The 25,016-nt window shown below is 44.8% G+C and overlaps 1 protein-coding gene across 3 annotated transcripts in view; it reads right to left on the bottom strand.

Moving 5' to 3' along the window:
- Auts2 (activator of transcription and developmental regulator AUTS2) overlaps positions 1-25,016 on the bottom strand; it is a 1,072,043-nt gene that overhangs the window by 313,122 nt on the left and 733,905 nt on the right. For all 3 annotated transcript variants that reach the window (XM_028766103.1, XM_028766102.1, XM_028766104.1), the window contains exon 5: positions 13,514-13,543. In XM_028766103.1, the coding sequence (XP_028621936.1) occupies positions 13,514-13,543 (30 nt within the window). The remainder of the gene's footprint in view (positions 1-13,513; positions 13,544-25,016) is intronic.

The raw sequence follows: 25,016 nt of genomic DNA, 5'->3' as shown, positions 1-25,016 counted from the left end.
AAGTCTCCTGGCAAGTGCTTTCACCTACTGAGTCATTGCTCCAGCACCCACATCCTCCCCCCCCCCACTTCCAGAGGGAAGGCATGACAGGCATGTACCACCAAACCCATTCCATGAGGTGCTGAGGACAGAACCCAGGGCTTCAAGCACTCTAGACAAGCACTCTGCCGACTGAACCACATCTCTAGCTCCTACACTGAATTCTTCCCTAGGAAGAAGAATAAAGGATGTTAAGTGGTATGAAGCATTTTGTTGGAGTGACTGTAAGTCTTGACTAATCAAAATGAATGCTTGTCAAGGCCCTAAGAAGAACCATTTGCATGCGAGTGATGTGCTAACTGTGAACAGGACTTATGACTTAATTAAAGCTCATCACAGGCTGTCTTCACTGAGCAATATTGTGTTGGATGGTAGCTGACTTACAACTGAAAAGTGACAAAACACTCTTTGAAAGTTTCCTTTTATGCCAACATGTTACGATGTCCTTGGTTGTTGTTGCCCATCAGCTTGCAGGCTTGCTAGAATGTTGTATGAGTCAGAGTTCTGCTTGGTGGCAGAGAGGACAGTCTCCAAAATATACCCATGGAAGTTAAGCCTTGCTCTGGGGCTGGCAAGATGGAGCAGCAGGTGGAGGTGCTTGTCTCTAAGCCTGATGATTTGAGTTTTATCCCTACCACCCATATGGTAGAAGAGTGAACTAACTCCAAGTTTTACATAGACAGACAGACAGACAGACATGCACGCACGCATGCACATACACACACCACACACACATACACACACACACACACACACACACCCTTATACCTTGATTTGCCATTGGTGGGGGGGTGAGATTTTGGGTGCATGGATCTACCCTCCTCTGCAAACCGAGGATAATATCAACACCTGCCTATATGATAGCTGTAGAAGGATCAGGACAGTAGATGTGTATGAGGAACATCTAACAGGCTCTAAGTAATATTTTTATTTCTACCAGAGAGGATAAGAAACCTCACAGGTGATGAAGTCAGAAACCCAACTCTATATTTTTATACAAAGTCACAAAACCTCTTTGGACCTTGGTTTCTTTGTAAGTGAAATCAGGGCGTTCATGTTTGTCTAGATAAATGCTATAGTGTACAGAATGTGTTGCCAGACAGCTTTGGTTTTATTTTGTTTTTTTTGGAGATAGGGTTTCAAACCCTATATCCCAGAAAGGCTTTGAGCTTGCTGTGTATCCAGGAACTACCCTGACTTCCTGATCCTTCTGCCTCCACCTCCTGAGGGAGGTGATTAGAATAGTGTGCTACTATATCCACTTTATATGATGCTGGGTATCAAATCCAGGGCTTTGTGCACAAGAGGCAAACACTGTGTCAACTAAGTCATGTCACCAGGCCCTTTCAGTACCACTGTAGTTTTTGACACAGGGTCTCAAGTAGCCCAAGTTGGCCTTGAACTTGCTATGTAGCCAGAGATGACCTTGAACTGAATAATCCTCCTGCCACCACTTCCCCAGTGTTGGCAACACTATGCACAGTCTGTGAGATACTAGCAGTCAACCCAGAGCTCTGTATATGCTACATAAATCCTCTATTAACAGAGCTACAACTGCAGCTTTTGTGTTTGCTATTGCTAAACCAGGGGCTCTTATAATCCAGGGTGGTCTTAAGCTTTGAGTTTCTGATCTTCCTGCCTCCAGCTTCAGCGTGTTAGGACTGCATGCATCTATCACCCCACAGCTTAGGAGATGCTGGGGATCCACCACAGGCTCAGCCCAGTGCCACAGACAGCATGGATTACACCTCACTGAAGACTCCTGCTTCCATAGTTTAGCCTGGCCTCAGACAAATGAACAATAAGAATTTGCCCAGGGCTTGGCAGTGACCTCCTTACCCTGGCATCTCCTTGGAGAAGGACCTATTTCCCATATGCCCTGTGGGCTGAGGCACAGGATACCTCCCACTGCAGTGGTCATTCCAGTCAGCCCCTGGTTATCCATACAGGAAGCATGTCACCTGTCACTTTCAGGTATCTTGAGACACACACACACCTGCCCTCTACCTCCCAGGATTTTCCTTGACTCTTTTCTCAGACTGAGGGAAGGGCAGCCCATCTTAGGTTACCATCACCCTCTGCACCTCCACGTAGGAAGTCAGGGCCCTTGGGTCCCCCATCAGATTGCCTGCCTGGAGCGCTCACTGGAGCCAGGAACTTGCCTGAGAAGCCAGTAAAATTTTAATGCACTCTGTAGTGCGGTCATGTCATACTCGGTTATGGCAAATAATCCCAGATGCCTGCAGAGGTAAAATGGAGCTGTAATGTGCTTGCCTCCTAACCCGAGCTGACAGCGGTGATGTACGACTACCATTAGCGGAAAATATCACTTCAACTAACCCATGATCCGGCTCCGCTCAGGGTCACATTATCCATGAGGAACAAATTACACTCCCAAAGTAAATACAAATTTTCTACACAAAATGGGTAAGAGAGAGAGGGACAGAAAAAGAGAGAGAAGAGGGGAGGAGAAAGTGAGAGAGGGGAAGGGGAGATGGGGATAGATGGGGGAAGGGAGCCATTCGTCCCCTTCCTCTTTGGTGCTGAGTGACACAAATGATAAAAGACGGGACAATCATTGGTTGAAGGAATGCTATGCTGTAATCAGCTCAGCTGGCACACACTCCAGCCGATAAACACTATATTCTCCCCTTAGTGGCAAATACATAATCTTTAATGTGAACATGGCTGCTTCAGATATTTACTGCCATTTGGGCTTCATGGGCAGGCCATCTCACATTTGGTGCCCAGAAAGGAAAGGCCCTGTGGCCCCGAGGGACACAGAGATTGCTCACAAAGGTTGGAATTGATGCTTGGGGACGGGTGAGAAGGTTCTGGGTGAAGGAATGGGGTCAAGTGATGAACAAGAGCCAAACCAACATGTGTGGAAATGTTGTTTAAGGTGATAGTTACAGTGCAGCCCTGCATGCTAGTCATAGACAGCAGCGGTCTGCAGTAACCTCATGGGAGGGAGATATTACAAATGCCTCTATTCCAGGCCACGCTCTTCCCAGTCAATGGTTGGGCATGAAGGTGAGTCCTTCATCCTCTCTGAGACCTGGATAATCAATAAAGCAACTCTCCGATATAAGGCTAATATTTTCAGGGTACTTAGTGTATATTAGCATTGGCAGATGATACAGGTGAGTTACCCGGGAACCTAGTATTTAACAATTAAATGTTAACACACACACACACACACACACACACACACACACACACACACACACATAAAGGAAAACCATGTTTCAAAACCCAACTTGGGTTAATCTTATTTCAGTAGTTTGCATAGCCTATGACTCTAACCAACTATCATAAAACACAGGACAGGCTCTGTTATTCCAATGTTTAAGTCAAATTGTATGTCTTACATTAAGGGCAATCCTTCTTGCCTATGTGTAGTAGTTTAGGCTCATGTATTTGAACACGTTCTCTACAGTTGGTGGTACTATCTGGGAAGGTAGTAGAATCTTTAGGAGGTAGACCCTTGCTGAAGGAAATACATCACTGGGGGTGTGCTTTGGGGTTTTATAGTCTAGATCTATTTCCGGTTCTCTTTTGGTATGTGTCTCTCTGTGTGTCTCCCTCTCCCTCACCACACCCCCCCCCTCCATCTCTCTTAAGCATGTGGATGAACTGTGCGCCCTCTGCTTCCTGACTGTCAGGCTGCCTCACACACCCGCTGCCGTGGCTTCCCTACCGTGATGGACCACATCTCCTCAGGAACTGAAAGCCAAAATAAACCCTTTTCTTCCCTAAGCTGCTTTTCCTCAGAGTAGTTTATCACAGGGACAGAACAGAAACTAGCACACTGGATTTTTCCCAACCTGAGAAGACAAGAGAAAAACACCAGAATGGCCAGTGCCTCTGTTCTCAGAGGACATGTTGAATCTACTCAGAGTTTCCTGTCCTGGAGTCGTGTTCAGAAGCTAGCTGGAACCATGGGAGTAGAAGTGAAGGTGCATGGACCCAGGGCATCCTGGAGTCTCATACAAGCAAACCGCATAGCACAGGTTCCAATATGGTTCTTGCACATCGCCTAAATCTGATCGTTTGATCCAGTGTCTCACTGAGAGGTTTAGTCCTTAGCTGCGGACCAAGTTGGAATTGGGAGAATCTTTAGGAGGTGTGGTCTAGTTACAGAAAGTAGGTCATTAATGTGGGAAGCAGGACCCTGGTTCCTTCCTGTTACTCTTTCTGCTTTGTGGCTCCCATAAACTCAGCATCTTCCCTCTACCACACCCTCCTTGTCATAATGTTCAGCTAGGCCACAAGCCCACAGCTACAGTACCAATCGAGATATACAAACAAGAAGCCAAATTAAGTAACCATTCCTGATTTTATGAGATCTCTTCCCCCTCAGATATTTTTGTTACCAGCAAAGAAAGATAACAGGGAAAAGGACTCAGATCCTGGCTCTCAAGCCATCCTTATATTCCATTTTCTTAACTTGTAAGATGAAGTCATGGGCTTGAGAGGATGAATGGCTACCATATCGGTCCCCATGCGACACATTTAAGCAGGTCAGTATCAAAAATGATGTTTGTATAAGTGCTCAAAATAATGCAGCACACGCTTCAACAAGACCTTATTTTTCTTTCACTTTTTGTTTCTCTCTCTCTCTTTTTTTGAACAAAGTCTCACTATGTCACACCAGGTGGCTTGGAATCTTCTATGTAGACCAGGCTGGCCTAGAACTCACAGAGCTTTGCTCTGCCTGCCTCTGCCTCCCAAGTGCTGGAATTTAAAGTACATGCCACCACATATGGATTGAGAAGTTATTTATTCTTTATATTATTATTTAAACAATCTTCTTGACCCTAATCTCAACGTGTCATTACTAACATCTACAAGTTGACAGCAAGAACTCAGAACCTCACCAGAAATCCCTAAAATAAAACAAAATCCACATTGATCTCCTTGAACAGTACAACTGCCCATTTCAGGGGTTCCCATCCAATCTGTGTTTCATATCCTCCACCCCATTGCCTCTGGTAGATCAAAACTAAAGCCATGTTTAGGACAGCAATGGAGAAAGCTGCTGTTTAGGACAGCAATGGAGAAAGCTGCTATTTAGGACAGCAATGGAGAAAGCTGCTTCTGGCCTCATGGAATTGAAGATATTACACAGTTCTATAGTTAACAGCTGCCAATCTAATTAGGAAAAGTTCTACAATATATACAAGGGGAACATTTCCACATGTACCATGAATAATAAGATAAGGCTGGAGAGATGGCTAGTGGTTAAGAGTACTGACTGCTCTTCCAGAGGACCGGAGTTCAATTCCCAGCATCCACATGGTGGCTCACGACCATCTGTAATGGGATCCGATGCTCTCTTCTGGTGTGTCTAAGACAGCAATGGTGAACAAATAAAAAATTTTAAAAACTACATTTATTCATTGAATTTTGAGATGCATGTGTATGCGTGTGTACGTACAGTGTGCCTGTATGTATATATGTGTAGAGGACAACTTAGCTGTTATCCATCTATTTTTCTTTTTTCTTTTTTTTCTTTTTTAAAATAGGGTTTCTCACTGCCCTTGGAGTTACTAAGTAGTATAGGCAAGCTGGCTAGCAATCCCCTGTCTCTGCCTCTCCAGCACTAAGATTACAGGCCTGTGTCATCATGCCCATCTTTCTAACATGGATACAGGCATACAAGTCTGGTCTTCATCCTTGTAAGGCAAGCCCTTTACCAACTGAGCTGACTCCTCAAAGTAAGTTTTGAGACTTTGTTACAAACTAGAATTGAGACAATTAGTAGCATATCCTGATATAGACATCTCATTGTATTGATCATACTGGAATGGCACAGTTATGAGGAATAGTTAGCTGTAACCGCCATGCTATATAGATGGTGTGGTGGGAAAAACTGAGGCAGCCACATGAACATATAAATACACATGCCTATGAAAAAAGAGACATCTGCACAATCCTGTTGAGCACAGAACACTTTCCCAACTCTTATATGAAAGAAGAAAGATTCTCTGACCAAGAACAGAACTGTAGTCAATCTCATGAAGCCCAAAGCCATCAACTCTGACACACTGGTCTATGGCTCAGTGATTCTCCTTTCATGGAAGCCATAAAACCCAAGACAACAGCTCATCTAAGAGAATGGGGATGCAGAATCATGTGCTCAATTTCAGATGTTTCCAGAACTCCTTTCTTGGGTCAAATGAGACTCGTTACTAATGACTTGAGCTCATGAAACATATTACGTAAGTGTGATCTTTACTTAGTGTCTCTGCTTTCCCAAACTTTACTGAAGACTGAAGAGTAGAAAAGGAACTAATTTCTCTGTCTTCGGTAAGTTCCAGCTGAGTCCAGACTCTATAAAGTCAATGATGGAAACAGAGTGTGTGGCTATATAAGACCAGCTGCAGGAAACTGCACACAGGCAATGAACCCACAGGCACATTCCCTCAGTTACTTAAATGAATCCACATACACACGTCCAAATTTGTCCACCATGCCTTTTCTCCCTCCTGTATTCAAAACAGATTGAAGGATAAAACAGCTCTTGTGGAATAGTAATGCCATCTTGGCAAGAGAGAAACACTGACAGTTGTAAGCTGGAGACATAGCTCAGTAGGAAGAGTACCTAGCATGCACAAAGGCCTGGGGTCTACATCCAGCAATGCATAAACTAGTTGTAGTAGCAAACATGACTATAATCCCAGCACTTGTGAGATTTAGGTTTAAACATGCAGTTGAGGGAGACAGAGATATAGAAAAACCAGGATACCCAGTGCAAGGTCCACTATAAATAATAACCTCAGCCAATAATCCCAGCTCCACTATAAATAATAATCTCAAGGTCCAGTACTATAGCCTGGAAGCTGGCTGGCTTAAAGAAACTAGAAACTAGTCTTCAAACATCCCTCTCTGTGATCCACCACTGTGAAAAACTAAATGTTTCCACAGGATCTTCCTCTTCATTCCATTCACCCCAAGAAACAAAAGTTCAGCTAAAGATATCTTGACAAATTCCCAACAAATCCTACCTACATATAACAAATATATGGGGCAACATCGAGATGACTCAGTGGGTAAAACACTTGTTTCCAAGCTGAAAGATGTGAGTTCAATCATTGGAACCCACTTAACAGAAGGAGAGAACTGACTCCCATAGGTTGTCCTCTGTTCCGCACATGTATACCTTGCTACACATGCACTCACCACATACAAAAAAAGGTAATTAAAAAATTTAAATCTATGTATTATAACCCATGCTTTTCAGGGATACGAAATTGTATAGGCTGAAAAGATTACTACACACAGACAGCCGCTTTTACTTTGGCCTGGAAAAGCTGTGATAGAAGGAAGAAAAAAAATAACAAGATTCAGGATTTAAAATCATTTCCAGGAGATATTTAATCTGAAGATGGCATCACTAGGAATGCTGGGTGGATATGGGGGTAATTAAGCCAATTCGTAACATGATAACATTGGAAGAATAATAAAATGTCATCTTAACCCAGACATAATATTGGAGGGGTAAGGAGAGGTTGATAGGCATTTTGGAAATTGAGACTCCAAAATGAGAAAGCTATTGAAACTCAGCCAACAGCTGTAGAAATTGTCCCCCGAATGCTAGGAAATTTACAAATGGCTCAGAGATGTTTTTATGAGAAAATCAAACTGCAGAAGTGCAGAGGAAAGGGGAAAAGGCAGCATATTTGTTGGAGCCCAGAAAGCAGACACTGGAATGGCTAGGAAAGACCCAGGTCCGAGTGCCAGGCCACTGAACAGGGCTTCTACATGTTCTCCCTATAAGAAAGAAAATGCAACGCCAACAAAATACCCAGTGCTTCATTTCTGCCCAGTGCTGAGCAAAGGAGCAGAGCCACAAGCACAAACCACAGTTCCCACTCTTTTGGGTGGTGGCTATTTGCTTTGCTTCTCTAAGAGCTGGACAGTGATGATTCTTTTCCTGGCTGAAAGACTGTCTGTAAAACAGGACTAGCATATCTCAGTTGTCTCTCAATCAGGGCATGTTTTTGTGTATGTGTGTGCATATGTATGTGTGTGTGTTTGGGGGGGGGGAATGCATGTACAGATGTGTTTCCATGGCAACAGAATCCAGACAAGGATGTTGGGTATATTTCTCAATCACTCTAGGCCTTATTCCCTTGAAACAGGGTCTCTCATTGGACCTGGAGCCAGGTAGGCAGCACTGTTGTCTACAGCCCTCCCACCCCACAGCACTGTCATAAGCACATGTGATCACACTGGTATTTCTATATGGGTGCTGGGATCTGAACTCAGATCCTCATGCTTGTACACTGAGTATTCTTACCCAGTGAGCCATCTCTGCAGCCCCTGGATCAGGATGCAACTGATTGCCAAACTAAGGATGGAGATTGCACAAGCTACAGTGAGGGCCTCCTCCATTTCTGGAATGTTTCTGAGGATGCACAGCCTTTAACAAGGGTAACACAAGGCCTGGCAATCAAGCGATAGGACTCCATTAAAAGCACAAAGCCACATGCCTCATCTTCAGTTTGACTTTTCAGCAGTTTCAAAGTCCTGCCTGAGCCAAGTGAAGAGAGTGTGTGTATGTGTGGTCTATGCTGTATTAGCTGAAAATAAGCCTCAGTTTGGTTTCTTTGCTTAAAGTTACCCCTTCCCTAATACGTGAGTTGCATCATGACCAAGAACAACAGTTAAAAACAGGGTCTTGAGTAGCCTAGGATGGTCTCCAGGTAACTATGTTGCTGAGAACGGTCTTGAACTTTGGCTCTTCTTGCCCCACCCAAGAGCTGGGACTACATGAATGTTCCACTTTGCTTTGTTTATGGATGTGGAGGATGGAACCCAGGGTTTCCCAGCATTACCCACTAAGCTTTATTTCCTGACCCAGTTTTGTTGATAAAATATTACTCCGGGAGTTGAGAGGGCATGGAAGTGTGTGTGTGTGTGTGTGTGTGTGTGCTGGATAGTATAAATGGAAGGGGGAAAGTGATATAATCTTATTTATTATATTACTAATTAAAGATGTATTAAATGTAAAAAAAATTAATAAATACAGAAATAAATGTAACAGCAACAACAATAACAACAAAATCCTGAAGGACAGTTGGATGGGTAGTGAAGGGGGGGTACATTCGGGAGGATCTGAGGAAGTGAATATGATCATATAGATTCTATGAGAGCTGGAGTGTGGTGGTGCCCACCTTTAATCCCCACAATGGGAGGCATAAGCAAGCAGGTAGTCACCATCATTCTAAGACAGCGGAGCTACACATTGAGACCTTGTCTCAAACTCCTGAACAAGAATAAAAACAATACATTGTATCAAATTCTCAAAGAACAAATAAAAAAGTGAGCAAAAAATATTACCTCAGAAGTTTTTTGACTATTACCTCAGGTTATAAAAGAAATACTACCCTGGCCTCCTTAAGCCTGAATACAATCTTTCCCCTATAACTAGGAAAAGTTTGATACCTGGGAACAACTGCCAATGGGGCAAACGGGTGTCATCTATTACTTAACAGTTGCCTGCTCATTTTACAATGGCCCCGGATTACACTGATGTGTATGGATATGTTTAGATAAGGGGGTTGAAAAGACATGGTTTTAGGGACCTTGTAGAATCTAGCGTTTCTATCCAGAGCTAAGCTGTGAAGTCTCCTGGGCCTTGAGCAGGACTCAAGCTACCTGAGCTAAGGCACGGCTTTCTTCTTTCCCAGCGTGAGTCCTGATCCACGTAAACAAAGTTCAGTTAACACTTCCGAACGAACGCAGGCAAAGACCCTGTAATCTACTCTTATAAGAACGCTATGTCACCCCATCTCCTATACAACAATACCAAGAATTATCCTGCATACAGACTAACAAGGGACGGAACAAGGAACAAGATTCCTTCTGACCGCCGACCGCCATCCCTTGGTTCACACAGCTAAAGAGAAGTGGGTAGGTGGAGAGACTGTGAATTTAAATCTTGACGTTAATTTCATAACCAAATGAGGGGTGTTGCTTTACACAGCGAGGGTGCTGCCAGTGTTAGAGAAAAGAAAATGTAGACCACGTGTGCAGAAACACTATTGCTGCTGCACTGTTCTCCTGACAGCGATTCTTCTCCAGTGTGGGATTGGTGTAATTGCTTAATTTGGGTGATAAGGGGGCCAAGTGCTGCCTCTTCCTTGTTCCTAATGACAAATGAAGAGACACCCCACATCTACGATGCTAGGTTCACCGCCTACTTAATTCACCACCCCATTTCTCCCTTCCCAGGAGTCTTCTAGGTTCTCTACTGCTAACACAAAATGCTGTTCCCGTGGTTGAGGATGCTCGCATGGGGTCTCATCGGATCCATTCCACGGGCAACTCTGTCTCCTGCATTTCAGAACGGCTCTGCTTTCCCAGCTCTTTCCCAGATACTTTCACATTAATTAGTAAGGGTATCATTTTATAAATTATAGCTTCGCATCAGAAGAAAGCTGAGTTTATCTTAATTCAGTCAGCTGTGTGAAATACCGTACCCTAATTTTAGACTGCCGGTTCTGTGGATCCCCATGGAGTTAGAATGACAGGTCTTCCGGAGAGAATTCCCACCATGTCCCTCCTGCAAGTCTCACTTTTGGCTACACCAGCAGCCCCAGGGGGACTTGCGGAAGGGATCCCAGGATGCTGAGCGGTGTCTACACCACCATTAGCAATTCATATTTGTATTCGAAGCCTCCATGCGGTGCCAGCAAACACCCTAGTGGGCTCAGGGGCTCCAGGGACAGGCCCTGCCAAGGAGCAGGCTGACAGGGCCCCTGCAAAGCTGGGAGGATGGTGTTCAGGTTGGTGATAAACACTATTCTGTCTCAGCTGGAAAAGGAGAAGGCTGGCAGACTTAACTACACATGGGCCAGGCAGGCACTGGTGCAATTAGAGGCTCCTGGGTTCCTGCTGGGAACCCCCTGGAGAAACACCCATGTCAGAGCAGGGATAGCACAGAGGGCGGAGCTCCCAGTTACAAAGGCCTTCAAGAAGCCAAACAAATTACACCCCAGTGCTTAGGCAGGGGGTGTACCACGCATAAAAAGAACGTGTCTAGTGCCCCAGCTCTCCCAGTGACTTCTTACCCGTGGACCTGCCTGCTCACTCTCCTCACACAGACTGGTACTCACCTGTTCATTTTTTCCTAGCTCTATGCTGCTACTCCAAACCACCTTGATCACCCGCTCCCAACGTTTCTAATGCCAACAACCATGTCATTCTAGAAACAACCCATCTGATGGGCTAGCTTAATGATGGTTGATGTCCCCGGAGATTCCAGGGCAAGGGACCCAGAGTGGAGACCAGGCCAGGGGGAGTTCCTTGGAGATACTGAGGTATATCCAAGGCCAAGCGCCTTGATTGAGATACTAAGAAAAAAATGGCAAAGAGGAATTTTTACTACTTTCTCCCACTACTGCAGACAGCTGTGTCAATATGGAATCCACTACATCTATTTGAAATAGAGCCTCCCTATGTAGCACACGCTGCTCTAGAACCTGAAATTCTGCTGCCTCAGTCTCATAAATGCTGGCATAACAGGTATCTGCCATCAGGATTTAGAAATAAAGATGCCCAGACTAGTGGGAGAGCCCGTTTGGAAGTTCTTTCTGTTCAAACATGACTTCAGTGCCTAGAACCCACAGGTTTATATCCTAGTGCTGGGCAGGCAGAGACAGGACATTTCCTGCAGTTTGCTGGCCACCAAACCTAACCTACTTTGTGAACTCCAGGTTAGCAAGAGCCTATCTCAAGAATCATATAGACAGCACTTGGTAATGGCCTCTGTATGTACCTGCACACAGGTATACATGCATCTGCACGTACAGGAAAATGCACATATATACAAGTGTGCACACAAAGACCTTGAATAAAACCCACCCTCTTGTAGAAGTAAGGTCAGCTGTTGCTTTTCTGTAGAGCTCTCAAAAACAGTCAAAAGGTTTCAGCATCTTCCTGGGTGCCAACCACCCCCCCACACACACAGAATTATGGTGACTTTTGTCATATGTCCATGTGACCTTGGCGCTAGCATGGGCAGTGATTGTATGCTGTCACGTATCCTGATACACGTTGGCTGTCCAAAATACCCAAGGTCCTACTTCTAAGGAGCTAAGATTCTCTCCTGGGGGTTGGAGGCAGGAAGCTCTGACTTGTCAGTTAAACAAAAGAACAGCCTGCAGCCCCCTACCCAGTGTGTACCTCCGCTGTCATCCAACAGCCCATTACCATGTCACAGCACGGCGCACCCTTCCATAGGTCACTTTGTTTAAAATGACATGGATAATGCACATGTCAGCAAGCTGACAGTCCTGGCCGTCCTTCAGAGATAAAAACCTCCAGGCGAGAGCCTGTTCTTATCTGGGGGACACGTGCTGGTCTATCATCTAAGTCAGGCGGAGCGTGATTTCTCCAGAGAGCACTTTTTTCATTTCCTGATTTTAAGGAAATCAAATAAGCACCATTTGTCTTCATCTGAATATGCTTGACCTGCTCAGATGATGGTGTCTCGGGTTTTATAACTGGCTACATATGCTGAATTCAAATTAATGACAGTGGAGAACAGGAGCCTTCAGATCTCTCCTGGAGGCTGTGGTGGAGGCGGAGGGAGAAAGTCCGAGATGGATGGGGAATGATCAGGCATGTGAACCGTGGGATTCTGGGGAGGATAAGCGAGCAGGAAGGAGGTGGAAATCATGGAACGGGCACAGGGAAGGGAGGCCTGACCAATTGCTTTGGGACCGTGCAGTGCAGGTAAGTTTTTAAGTTACACAAGGCATCAGTAAAAATGGAAAGACACTTGTTTGGCAGATGTCAACAGCTAGGAAGAAAAAAGCATATCCATAAACCTTTTGCTTTAGTCAACAGAAAACCTACTTTACTGGTCCCGATCTCGATCTTCTGGAGGCTCAGAGCCTGGATTCCTTCTTCATCCACGTTGAACTGTATACACTGAAGCTGGACCTCAGCCTCCAGGTAGAGGGTATACCTACTGGGGAGACGCCCCTTCCCCAACACCCACCCATAGAAGACAAGAGAGACTCCCACCCCCATCCCAGACCACCCCTGTCCACCCTGTCCTGTGAGGAAATTCCTCACACATCATTGATATTTCTATTAGAAAGCTATGGAAAGGCAGGAGGAAACAAGAAGGTCAGGAAACGGCAGGTAGAAATGGCATTATAAATACACAGGAGGAAGTAGAATGTTTCTATCATGAACCAAAAAAAAAAAATCAATTTCTCTTTAAAAGTGTTTTGGGGGTCTATGAAGTGAAAATTTGGTGCGACAAAAATGAGACATGAAGCGGCATGTTTCAAAGAGGAGGATGTCACAGATTTGGCACAGTATATCTTATCTTTGAAAATGTCACAATGTGACCAGTAAGACATTCTTCACGAGGGAACAGGTACTGGTAAGCGGGCCACCGCATACACAGGGCCTCGTGGGTTGTGTTTGCAATGGAGGGGTGGCATCTTACCTTCTCTTCCTGGTCGCTGTCACTGTCACACTAAAAATGAAGACAAGAAAATAAAGGTCAGTATGGTGATTATGCAATTCGCTTCAGATAGCCCTCCCCCTCCCCCGAGGGCGGGGCAAATACAGGAAAGGAAATGTCTCTAGGCTGTAGATGTTCTACAGCTCCTGTGCTAGACAAGGAAAGAGCTGTCAGCTTCCTCACATCAGTGCCCTGTCCTCAGTAAGAGACTACACACACACACACACACACACACACACACACACACAACTTTGAAGAGCAAGGAGACACCAAGCTAGAGGCTAACCCTGCCACAGGATGAAGGGACTCAAGATCCTTCTGAGGGCTCTGGGGAAGAAAAAAAAATCATTTCTGCAGAAGGACATGCTCTGCTTTCATCTTTGGGAAGTTGTTCTCCCGAATCTTTTCTCAAGAAGAAAACAAGTTTTGCTCACTGCAATCTCTTGCCAGGACTTTTGAGAGGCAAAGGTCCCACACCTATGACATTGTGATGGTTCATATCCATGGTCAATTTAAAAGGATTCGGAATCCCCATGGGGTATGTCTGCAAAAAATGTTCTAGATTGGAATAACTGAGGAGAGAAGACCCCCCTAAATTTGGGTGGTGTCATCCTACGGATCAAGGAGCTAGACCTTAATGAAACGGAGAGGGTGAGCTGGGCACTCAAATCTCTCTGCTGTTGCTCAAGTATGGATGCAATATGGCTGCGGTGGTTTAAAGAAGAATGCCCCCCCCCCCCCTCGCTCATCTATCTGAATGCTTCCTCACCAGGGAGTAGCACTATTTAAACGGATTAGAAGGATTAGGAGGTGTGGCCTTGTTGGAGGAAGTGTGCCACTGCAGGTAGGTTTTGAGGTTTTAAAAGCTCATGCCAAGCCCAGTGTCTGTCTCTCTCTGTCTCTCTATCTCTCTCTCTGTCTCTGTCTCTCTATCTCTCTCTGTCTCTGTCTCTCTGTCTATGGATCAGGACACAGAACTCTCAGTCACTTCTCTAGCACCTTTTCTACCTGGGTGCTGCATGCTCTCCATCCTGGTAACGAAATAACCTCTGAAAGTGTAAGCAAATCCCACATTAAATGATCTTTTATAAGAGTTGCCTTGGACATGGTATCTCTTCACAGCAATAGAAGAGTGAGTGACCTTCCGTCTCACACCTCTGCTGTTTTACCTTCCCCACCATGATGGACTGTACTCCCAAAGAGTGAGCTAAAACAAGTTCTTCCATGAGTTACTATGGTTGGATGTTTGGTAACAGCAATGAGTAGAAGGAAAACTCCCTTCACATGAAGTACCAAGAATAATAAGTAGTCTGATAAGCCAAACCCCAGTTGTTCCTCTAGGTTTGGAAGAACCAAAGAAAGGGAATTATCACACAGTTTTGGGTTTCTTGACAGAAGCCGAAGGAAACAAAGATCCTATGCTCCTCTAAAAACTAAGAATGTTTTGTTAACAAATAATGGGTTAAAAAACAGGCTGGTACGATAACTCAGTTAAACGCTTGCTGAGCAAGCACAAGGATTTTAATTTGGCTTGGTTTTCACGGCCCATGTGAAAAAATGAACACGGAGGCACACATCTGTCATCCCAGTTCTTAGAAAGGAAAGGGAGAGATCCCTGGGGCTTGTTGGCCAAACAGCTCTAGAACCTGGGGAAAGACTCTCAATAAAAAAGATGAACAAGTCCTAAGAAACGTCACTCAGGGTTGACCTCTGGTCTCCACACTCATGAGTGTGCATACATACATACGTACGTACATACATACATACATACATACATAATAAAAAGGTATGTTTTGTGAGAGTAAATGCTAAGAAAGTATGATTGCATATATGGCTTCACTTTGTAGTCCTAGAGAGGCCCTACTGAGCTCAACCAAGAATTCAACCAAGATGAGACACAGGACAGAGCCTCAGGCTTCTCTGTGGTTCACTCAACATGCTGTACAGATGAGATCACTTTGCATGGGTGGTGGAGAGAGAACACTCACTAAGAGGAGAGATGGTCACAGTGGGAACAGTGTGGCAACTAGGCCGCTGTTTGTGCCAGCATAGTGCCTAGTTTGGGGGAGGGTGAAACAGATGGCTCAGTAGATCTCCAGTGAGAGTTGATAGGTCTTGGTAATCCATGGCTGGCGACAGTAAATGGCAGGTGAGTCTAGGAAGGCGCCAAGGTTTTTACTGTGGCCACCTGTATATGGGAGCAGATGCAGTCACCAGCAGGAACAGAAAATGAACCACGGCTGCCTCTGCAGGACAGATAGCCACAACTCTCTTCTCCTTAAGCTCATATCTTCTAGAGTTCAAAAGGGCAATGCCCTCTTTCCCCATGTTTTTCTTACGTTGTTGGGTGGCTATGAGAGCCATTTTGGTCACATGAGATTTGAAGTCTGCAGCTGGGCCTGGGGTAAGGAAGAGTGGGCAAAGAATGAGTCTTGGGCAAGTTGGCTGAGGGAGTAAAGGCACTTGCCACACAAGCCCAATACCTGACTGTGATCATCAGATCCCAGGGTGTAAGGAGAGAACTGATTCCTAAGAGCTGTCTTCTGACCTCCACACGTGGTTCATAGCACATGCATGCATGCAAGCCCACTACACCACACCACGTCACATACAGACTCACACATTCACACTCAAACACACTGACACCCCCCACATAGACATACACACACACAGATACCCCCCTACATAGACACACTCATACACAAAAGATACCTACCCACACACAGACTCTCCCCACTTAGACACACTCACATACACTCGTATATACTCACACTCACATATACTCCCCCACAAACACGCTCACACACATACACACAGATTCCTGCCCCTGACACACTCAAACATACACACAGATACCCATCCATTCAATTACAGACTCCCCCCCACATAGACACACTTATATCCACTCACATACACTCAGACACACGCCACATAAACACATACACACAGATACACCTCCCACAGACACACTCACACATACACAGACACCAATCTACATACTCAGACTCCTCCCACATAGACACACTCACATACATCCAACATAGAGGCACTCACACACACACAGACAAACTCACACATACACATAGATATCCATCCACACATTCATATACAAACTCCCCCCACAAAGACATACTCACTCCCCCACAGACACCCCTATACACAGACATACACATACACTTACATACACTCTTACACATACCATACACACAAACACACAATAATAATGTTTGTTTTTAAGACTCTCAATGGCAGGCAGGCAGGTCCTGCCTCTTGCCGTCAAGTCTGACTAGATGTAGCCATGATGTGAGTGAGCATCTACAGCAGCCATTTTGGAGAGGTGTGGTTTGAGCAACTCCAAAAGCCTCAGAGCCAAACAAGATGGAGAGGCCAACGGAAAAGAAGGCTGGTATCACTGAGCCACTGGACCCACGTCAGAATGGAGTCTTGTTTTTGTTTAGAAAAAAAATACTGTTTCATCTACAAAAAGATGCTACAAAGAGATGGTAATAAAATCTTCATCCAAATGGATATGTGTGTGGAGACCACTGCTTCTTTGTACCATAATAAGTACTCTGTATTGTAACCACTTAGGAAGTTACACACACACACACACACACACACACACAAACAAACACATACTCTAGGCTGGCCCTGGACATGCTGCTTGAGCAAGGAAGGTCTTGAATTCCCGATCCTCTCACCTCTACTTCTTAAACCCCTGGAGTGACAATTGTGAATTCTACTTCTCCTTCTGCCTCCATGGTGATACAGCGCTATCAGACATCCAGTATCCAGTGACTGACAGCAACTTCATCAAGCCCAAGGGCATCATTTCCAACCAGGCTTCCAACCTCAGTCTGTCTGCAATTGCTGTCTTTTGCCCAATCAGTGACTGGTTTCTCTATCATACCAGATCTTTTGGGTAGAAGAGTGCGTGAGATGAAGACCCTAAAGGTCTAGAACTACAAACGGATGTGGGGGGACTGTGTTCTCTCAAGTATATTTTCAAGGCTAACAGAGCCTGGTTGAGGAGGGGTGGGGATGAGAGGAGTCTTTTTATTTTTTTTTTTCTTCTTTTCCTTTCATTTGCTGGGGGATGTAAACTCAGGGCCTTGTGTATGATGGGAAACACTCTACCACTGAGCTACATTCCCCAGCCCAGAGTGGTGCCTTCTGTCATGCCTGCTCTTTCCCAGATGTTCACTGTTATCCATATGAGGTAATGACAGTGAAGGCTAGAGCGACACGTTTCCCTCCATCCTCCAGGGTCTGTGCTCAGGAGTAGGAGTCGGAAAAGTGGGGGAAGCTCCCTCTCCCGCCCACATCCAAACAGCGGTAAGTCTCTGCAAATGGTTATTCCTATCAAAGCATTAAGCTTCCCTGCTTTAGGAGAGTCCAGTACTAATTTCAAGGTCCACTTAATTCCGCATCAAGTAATTACTGATATACCCAGAAGCACCTTGCCTCCAGAGTTAAGCATATGGTGAAGAACTGAGACCTACTGGTATCCATTATGGAAGCCACACGGATGCCAAGCTGATTACAAATGCCGGGGCTCCCCACGCGCCACACTCATGAGTGACAGGCCCCTCGCAAGGCCAGCCAGAGTCTGCCAAAACACTGTCTGCGGCACCAGGGGCCCACATGGTGCGCTGAAAAAACAGTTCCATTTCTGGTATTAAATTCCCATACTGACCCAGGGACTTTGCTGTGAGCTCAGCAGGAGCTCACCATCCAATTTACAGCTCCACTCTCTGGAGCCTCCAGTGCCAGCCCCTGGCAGAGAGCAAAGACGGTCAACCCCTCCAGCTCATAAATTATGCAAAGGCAATAAATGCGTTCAGCAAACAGCGCCTGACGCTTGCCCAGCCTGGCTCCTCACACACTCTGCAGGAAGAGAGAGAGAGAGAGAGAGAGAGAGAGAGAGAGAGAGAGAGAGAGAGAGAGACAGAGAGAGAAGCTGGCTGCATACAAGAGGTCTATTCCACTCATAAAGGGGGTTTGTTGACAGCCCCAGATGGAAAGTGAGCTGGGGTCCTGAGCGGTCTTTCTGCCTCGCCGGCAGTGGTTTATAGGCATGCTTTATGAAAAAGGGAGGCTGTTTTATGGAGTCAGGGTGGGAAGAAGTCATGGTCTCGAATTCACATTAAATACACTGCCCAGCTTTCACACCCCAGGTTCAACCCACTGTGGATTTTTTCAGGCCAGATGGTTGTTGGTCTTCAAAGGTTAAAGGAAGAACTGTCTGTTTCCCCTGTCCCTAGACACCCACTCCAATTTATAAGAGTTCACGCTGAACCACCTCCTGGTTCAGGTTTATGTTCTGGAGGACGCAGGGAGATGGAAAAGGCATGTCAGGCACAGAAACCGGTCCCAGCTGATTCGCCGTCTTAAGCATTTTGACATCAGGGTCCTGCCTTGGTTTATTAGCAAACAGTTTGCCCACCAAATGGGAGCTCGAGGTGTCGAAGTGTTCTCCATGACAAGGTTTCAAAGCCCTGAGAGAGAAGTGGAAATAGTTTCCTCCATCTTAATAGCAAGAAGAGGAGGAAAAGAATCACAGTTGCTTGGTTCTCTGGCTGAGGCAGAATTTAAACCACCATACTTGACTCGTCAAACTGGAGGCTTGCAGTGAATACGACAGGCTTTCAATGCAGAAATATGCAGACAGAGCCTTTGCCACTCCAACATGGCTACCATTCAAATGTAACTTGCTTGCCCTTTCATAAACTGGATGTCAAGTGGTAGAGGTACCAAGTCCTCCTGTTTCAACTACCACACAAGAGCCTGGTGTGGTGATATATGCTTGCTTGCTTGCTTGTTTGTTTCTTTGTTTAACTAATTTATTTGAGTACAGTCTCCTGTAGAAGACTAGCCTGCAGTTTACTCCATGATGTGGATGAACGCATGATCTTCCAGCCTTGGCCTCCCTAGTGTCGGGATGACTGGCCTGTGCTGGTCATCCGTTTCTTCATTCAATGTATGCAGTGCTGGGAACAGAACCTAAAGCTTCTCGTATGCTTGGCAAATGCTCTTCCAACTGAGCTATATCCACAGTCCACGAATGTTTTAATAAAAAATAAATTTCCAGAAAAATTCAAAGAGAAGACAAGCAGGGCAAGGGGACCTTTGTGAGTTAGTGACCCATTTGGTCTACAGAATGAGTTTCTGGACAGCCAGGCTTACCTAGAGATGCTGTCTCAAAAGACAAAAGCAAAAATATCACATTATAATATTTATTAGATTTAAGAGATAAGGTGATGTTAATGATTTCTCTGTAAGGGTCCCAATGAGTACAGTGAGACACCCTACTAACCATTGCCCACAGCTCACAGTCAAGGCTGGGTTTGAGAAGATCTACTCTAAGGAGTGCGTCCCTACCTCCAGCCACACCCAGGCATGCTCTACCTACACCCTCATGCTCAACTGTCTGTGTAGCTAGCCATACCCTCTACCTGAGTGTGTCTTTCTTTGAGCTTCAACTTAAATAGTCTCCTAAAACAATACAAAGCTCTGTTTCCACCTTCTGAGCAGCTACATTTTTGGTGTTAGCCATGAGAGATGTCTTTCCTCAACAGTGACGTCTTGTCTTAATCATGTTTTACCTCCAGACCTTGACACACACTTGGTGTCCAATTCTATGGGTGAGTTTTATGTCAACTTGCACAAGATAGAGCCATCGGAGAGGAGGGAACCTCCACTGAAAACATGGCTTCCTAAAATCAGGCTGTAGGCAAACCTGGAGGGGCATCTTTAAAATTAGTGATTGGCGGGGGAGGCCCCAGCCTATTGTAGGTGGTGCTAACCCTGGACTGAGGGTCCTGGGTATATAAAAAAGCAGGCTGAAGAAGCCATGTAGAACAAGCCAGTAAGCAGCACCCACCCATGAGCTCTGCATCAGCTTCTGCCTTCAGATATATTCCAGACATATTCCAGATATATTCAGACATATTCCAATTCTGTGTTTGATTCTAGGTAAAGTATAATTAACAAAACAGGAGATTCCAAAGATGGAGGGACAGGATACAATAATATGATTGCATAATACACAGGGAAGTTTGTTTGAAACAGCTGGCAGATGACTAGTAGGTGCATCTGAAATGATTTATATTCATTCATTCATTCATCCATTCATCCATTCATTTGTTTGTTCCATTATTCACAATTTAAAGGACCTGTAGGATGGCTCAGCAGGCACTTGTTGCCAAGCCTGTCGGCCTGAGTTCCATTCCTTGAATTCATGTGATAGAAGGAGAAAACCAACTCCCCAAAATTGTCCACTGATGCTAACCTTGCATGCATATGCACAAGAACACACATATACAGACACGTGTCTGTGCACGCACACAAACACGGACCCAAAACAGCTAAATAAAGAAAGTCAATAAAAATTCTTAGCAGTGCATGGGGCTAAGATGAAAATGTCTTCAAAAAAAAAAAAACAAAAAAAAACAAAACATCAAAACCCCAAAAGAATGGGATTATGACTTTTATTTCATTTTCTTGTAAGCAGGCCTGCCTCATTTTTATTCGGGAAATCTCAGTGTGTTTTAAGACTCTGTTCCCGATTTTTGAATAAATGAAGGTCTGCGGCCTTGTTCAGCCTGCAGGAACTGGGGCTGGGTAGCCAGTGATGGAATGCATTCTTAAGCAGAAAGTGGCAATCATTGAATACATCACACACAATGACATTGAGGAGGGCACTGCTCTCCATTCTGTTCAATGGACCTTGCTGGAGCAGTTATTCTGTATCTCAGACCCATTTATCATCACCACCAAAGATGTCAGTGCTGAACGCCACTTGCTGAACAAAGTTATTTTATTCTCTTTTCCGCCTAAAGGAAATGGGAGGAAAACGAGGGGGGAACTCCCCAACTTGTAAACCACACCATCTCACATCAAGTACGATTTAACTTGGCCAGTGACAAAACAAATCGATTCCCCCTTTGGGCCAGGAGGTTTATCTAAGACAGTAAAGACATCCCTTACCTAAAAGCAATTTCTGAAGGAGCCACCTGAAGAAATCATGACATTTATTTCCTTCTGTTAAAAAGCCAGGAAGCAGCCGTGTGACTAACCATATCCGCTGCCAGCTTGCCTGACTCCCTGCACAAGCTAAAACACGCAGGCAGCCATCTTGTGCCAAAGAGCCCCTTTCCCACTGTTTACCTAGCTGTCTTATTGGCTTTGGACTTTACATGACATTTAAAGCTATTGGGGCTCCTGAAATAAAGAGCATTTTAATCCTGACGGTGGTTTTAGGTAGGATTTTTTTTCCTCCGTGTAAAATGATGGCTCTGGTTCCTCCCTTCTGTCTCAACAATAACTCCACAGGGGGTCAAAAATAGCTCAGATACAATGAAAGACTAATGAAAAGGCATGCATGTTCTAAACCTAAGTCCAAAGAATAAAGCAACAATCCTGGAATGAACTCATTAGAAAATAATACATAGTCCAGAGGCTCAAGAGACAGGAGAGCATAAGCTTTTCCAAGCTTCTGAACTTTGGTACCAAAACTCCTGCATTCCTAGGGAAGCTCTTGGGATGTGGTATTTTGCATATTGGAAATAGGCAGAGCTCCATCAACCAATGTGGTCTGAGAAGTGTGTGTGTACATGTGTGTGCACATGTGGAGGGCAGAGGTCCATGTTGGCTATCTGTCTCTATTGCTCTTTGCCATATGTTTTGAGACAGTCTCCCATTCATCTGGAGGCCGCCATTTCAGCTAAACCAGTTGGTCAACAAGACCCTGAGATCTGTCCCTTTGTTCTGATACCCCTGGTACTGAGGATCAGGGCACACTTGCCTTTACATGGGTGCTCAGGATCTGAGCTCAGGCCCTCACGCTTGCAGATCAAGGGCTTCACACATCAAGCCATCGATCTCTTCAGCTCAAAGGTGAACACTTCTTGTTCTTTTTCCAGCCAGCTCTCAGATGGCCACATGTGTTCACTTTAACAATACTATTCCTGTGCCTGTAGGTCCATTCTCACCAATCGCTAAAAGTGCAATTCTGCTGGTTATAGAGAACAGTCCAAACCAGGGGATTTAAACCTCAGAAATTAAATTTCAACTTTTTTTTTCACTTTTAATTCCAGGGATATGTATATCTCATAAAACAATGTGTAACTTCCACTTAGATCATTTTGGCACTATTTGGTTCTTGGGACAGAAGGGAGAGGTGGGTATCTCACAAATCTTCAGTGCTTTGTACATTCAAGAAAAGAAGCTATACCTTTTGGGTATAAGCATATGTAAACTCCAAAGATAAATTCATAAAAAAAAAAAAGCCCAAAACAACAATAACAAAGTCAACAAGGTTTCCTGGTTGCCAAACTCTAAAATGGTAAAATGAATAGCCTAGGAACCATGAATTTTGTGTTTGTTGTTTCCAACCCAGGGTCTACTGTACATCAGGATGTCTTTGACATACTATATTGCTGAGGACTGCCCTTGAACTGCTGATGCTCCTGCCTCCACTTTCAGAGGGTTAGGCTTATTGGCATGCATAACACACCCAGTCTCTGCAGGGCAGAAGATGGAACGCAGGACCATCTGCCTGCTAAGCAAGCACTCAACTGACTGAGCCACACCCCTAGCCTGGGCCCTGTGACTAGTAAATGATCGCTTCTTCGTAGCTTAAGCAGTAGATTCTTCGCTTCCTTGCCACTGGCTTGCTGATTTCCAACTATCAGTAGCATTAATCCCTGACTGTCTGGGGACCTATTACTAATGACTTTGAGGATGGCACAGAGCAAGAGTTGATTATGAGCCCACAACGATATTAGCAGAGAGGCAATCTTGGTTTTCTTCCCCAGCGGTGTGCCACATGAGACCCCGGAAATGCCACCCTATCTCTTTCTCCTTTGCCCCCACATCTGCCTTGACTCACTCTTGGTTCCTGAAGTCCTGTGTGGACTAATAATTTAGGCCAAATTTGCTGAGGAGTAAAAAGGAAGAGTATGTTACGGGTTAAAATAATACAAGAGTCTATTTTTTCCGCTGTGTTGTGATCCATAGAAATCACCCTGAGCCTTTTCCCTTTCTTCTCTGCCTGGGAAGCCAATTGCTTTGATTGCGGTGATATGAGCTAGCTAAAATGACTTGCCCTTGCTTGTGAGGCAAATGGAACATGCTAATAGAACTTATCGCATTACCCGATGCGAAAGTGCCATAGCTCATTACTTTAAGATAAAAGGATATCATTGCGGACGGCGAGCAGAATTGACTTTCTGAGGCCCGACTTGATGATGATTTAATCAACTGCTCTCTTTCACTTCTCATCTCTGTGCCTGTCGGTTTCACAGGTGCCGTTAAATGAGACACTCGGAGAGTGAGCGCAGGGAAAGAAATTGCTGTCATTACTTTTCAAGAAAGGAGGTATGCAAATTTTCGACAGAAAGATTGCGTTCATAATGGGCCTGGTAAAATACAAGGATCATGCTTGACAGGTGAGGGCAAGCCATTTGTATGCCCTTAAAGCACAGCAACCATCCTTATTTAGGAATGTGCTCCATAAGAGAAATGAGGAGGAGGGCAGGCAAGGGGAGGAGGCAGAAACTCAGCTGGCTGGTTTAAACCAGTCACTGATCTAGAAACCTGGGATGGGCTGGTTCTTAAGATCTAAGACAGAGCCCCAGAGCAGATGCATAGAAACAAAGCCTGCTACTTTTCAGTGGAAACTTAAATGATAATGATGTTTTAGAAATGCCTTATCATGTTCCATCTATGACCATAGTAACAGAGCCCAGGTTCGAATCCTACCCCTGCCATATAAAGTCTAGAAGAGATGCTAGGGAAGAGGTTCTCACAACCTGTGGGTCAAATGACCCTTTCACAGGGGCCATATATCAGATAGTCACATTACAATGTGTAATATCGGCAAAATTACAGTTATAAAGTAGCAAAAAAAAATTTTATGGCATGAGGAACTGTATTAAAGGACTGCAGTATTAGGAAGGTAGAGAACCACTGCTCTAGGCTCAAGCAATTGACTTTCTCAGCATCTGTTTCATTATCTACCAAATGGGACTATTCAGTCTCTTTCTTGAGGTTTGAAGGGCACCCTTTTACTAAATTAAATAAAATTCACAGGCACATACACACATACTCGAATGCACATGCATGCACACACAAAACACCTAGACTAGTGTTTATATATAGGAAAAAGCCAATCAAATTTAAGAAATCGTTCATTGCTATCATTTTTTTCTTCCTTGTTTGTTTTTGATAGCGTCTCATGAACCTTGGGTAGCCTTGAACTCACTCACTATGTAGCTGAACTACTCACTATGTAGCTACACCACTGGGGATCACTTGGCACACCCCCATGACTGTTTTCCTTTTCCCGGTCGTGTATAACGGACATCAGTGTGCGCACTAGTATATGTAGCTACATGAGCCAAAAGTCAATGTCTGCTGTCCTGCTCACTCACTCTCAGTCCTGGTCCTCGGAAAGAGAGTCTCTGTTATTAAAGCTAGAGGT

This window comes from Grammomys surdaster, unplaced genomic scaffold (assembly GCF_004785775.1).
Source record: "Grammomys surdaster isolate TR1022 unplaced genomic scaffold, NIH_TR_1.0 166, whole genome shotgun sequence".
Classification (NCBI taxonomy): Eukaryota; Metazoa; Chordata; class Mammalia; order Rodentia; family Muridae; genus Grammomys; species Grammomys surdaster.
This window is presented reverse-complemented; position numbering and strand designations above follow the sequence as displayed.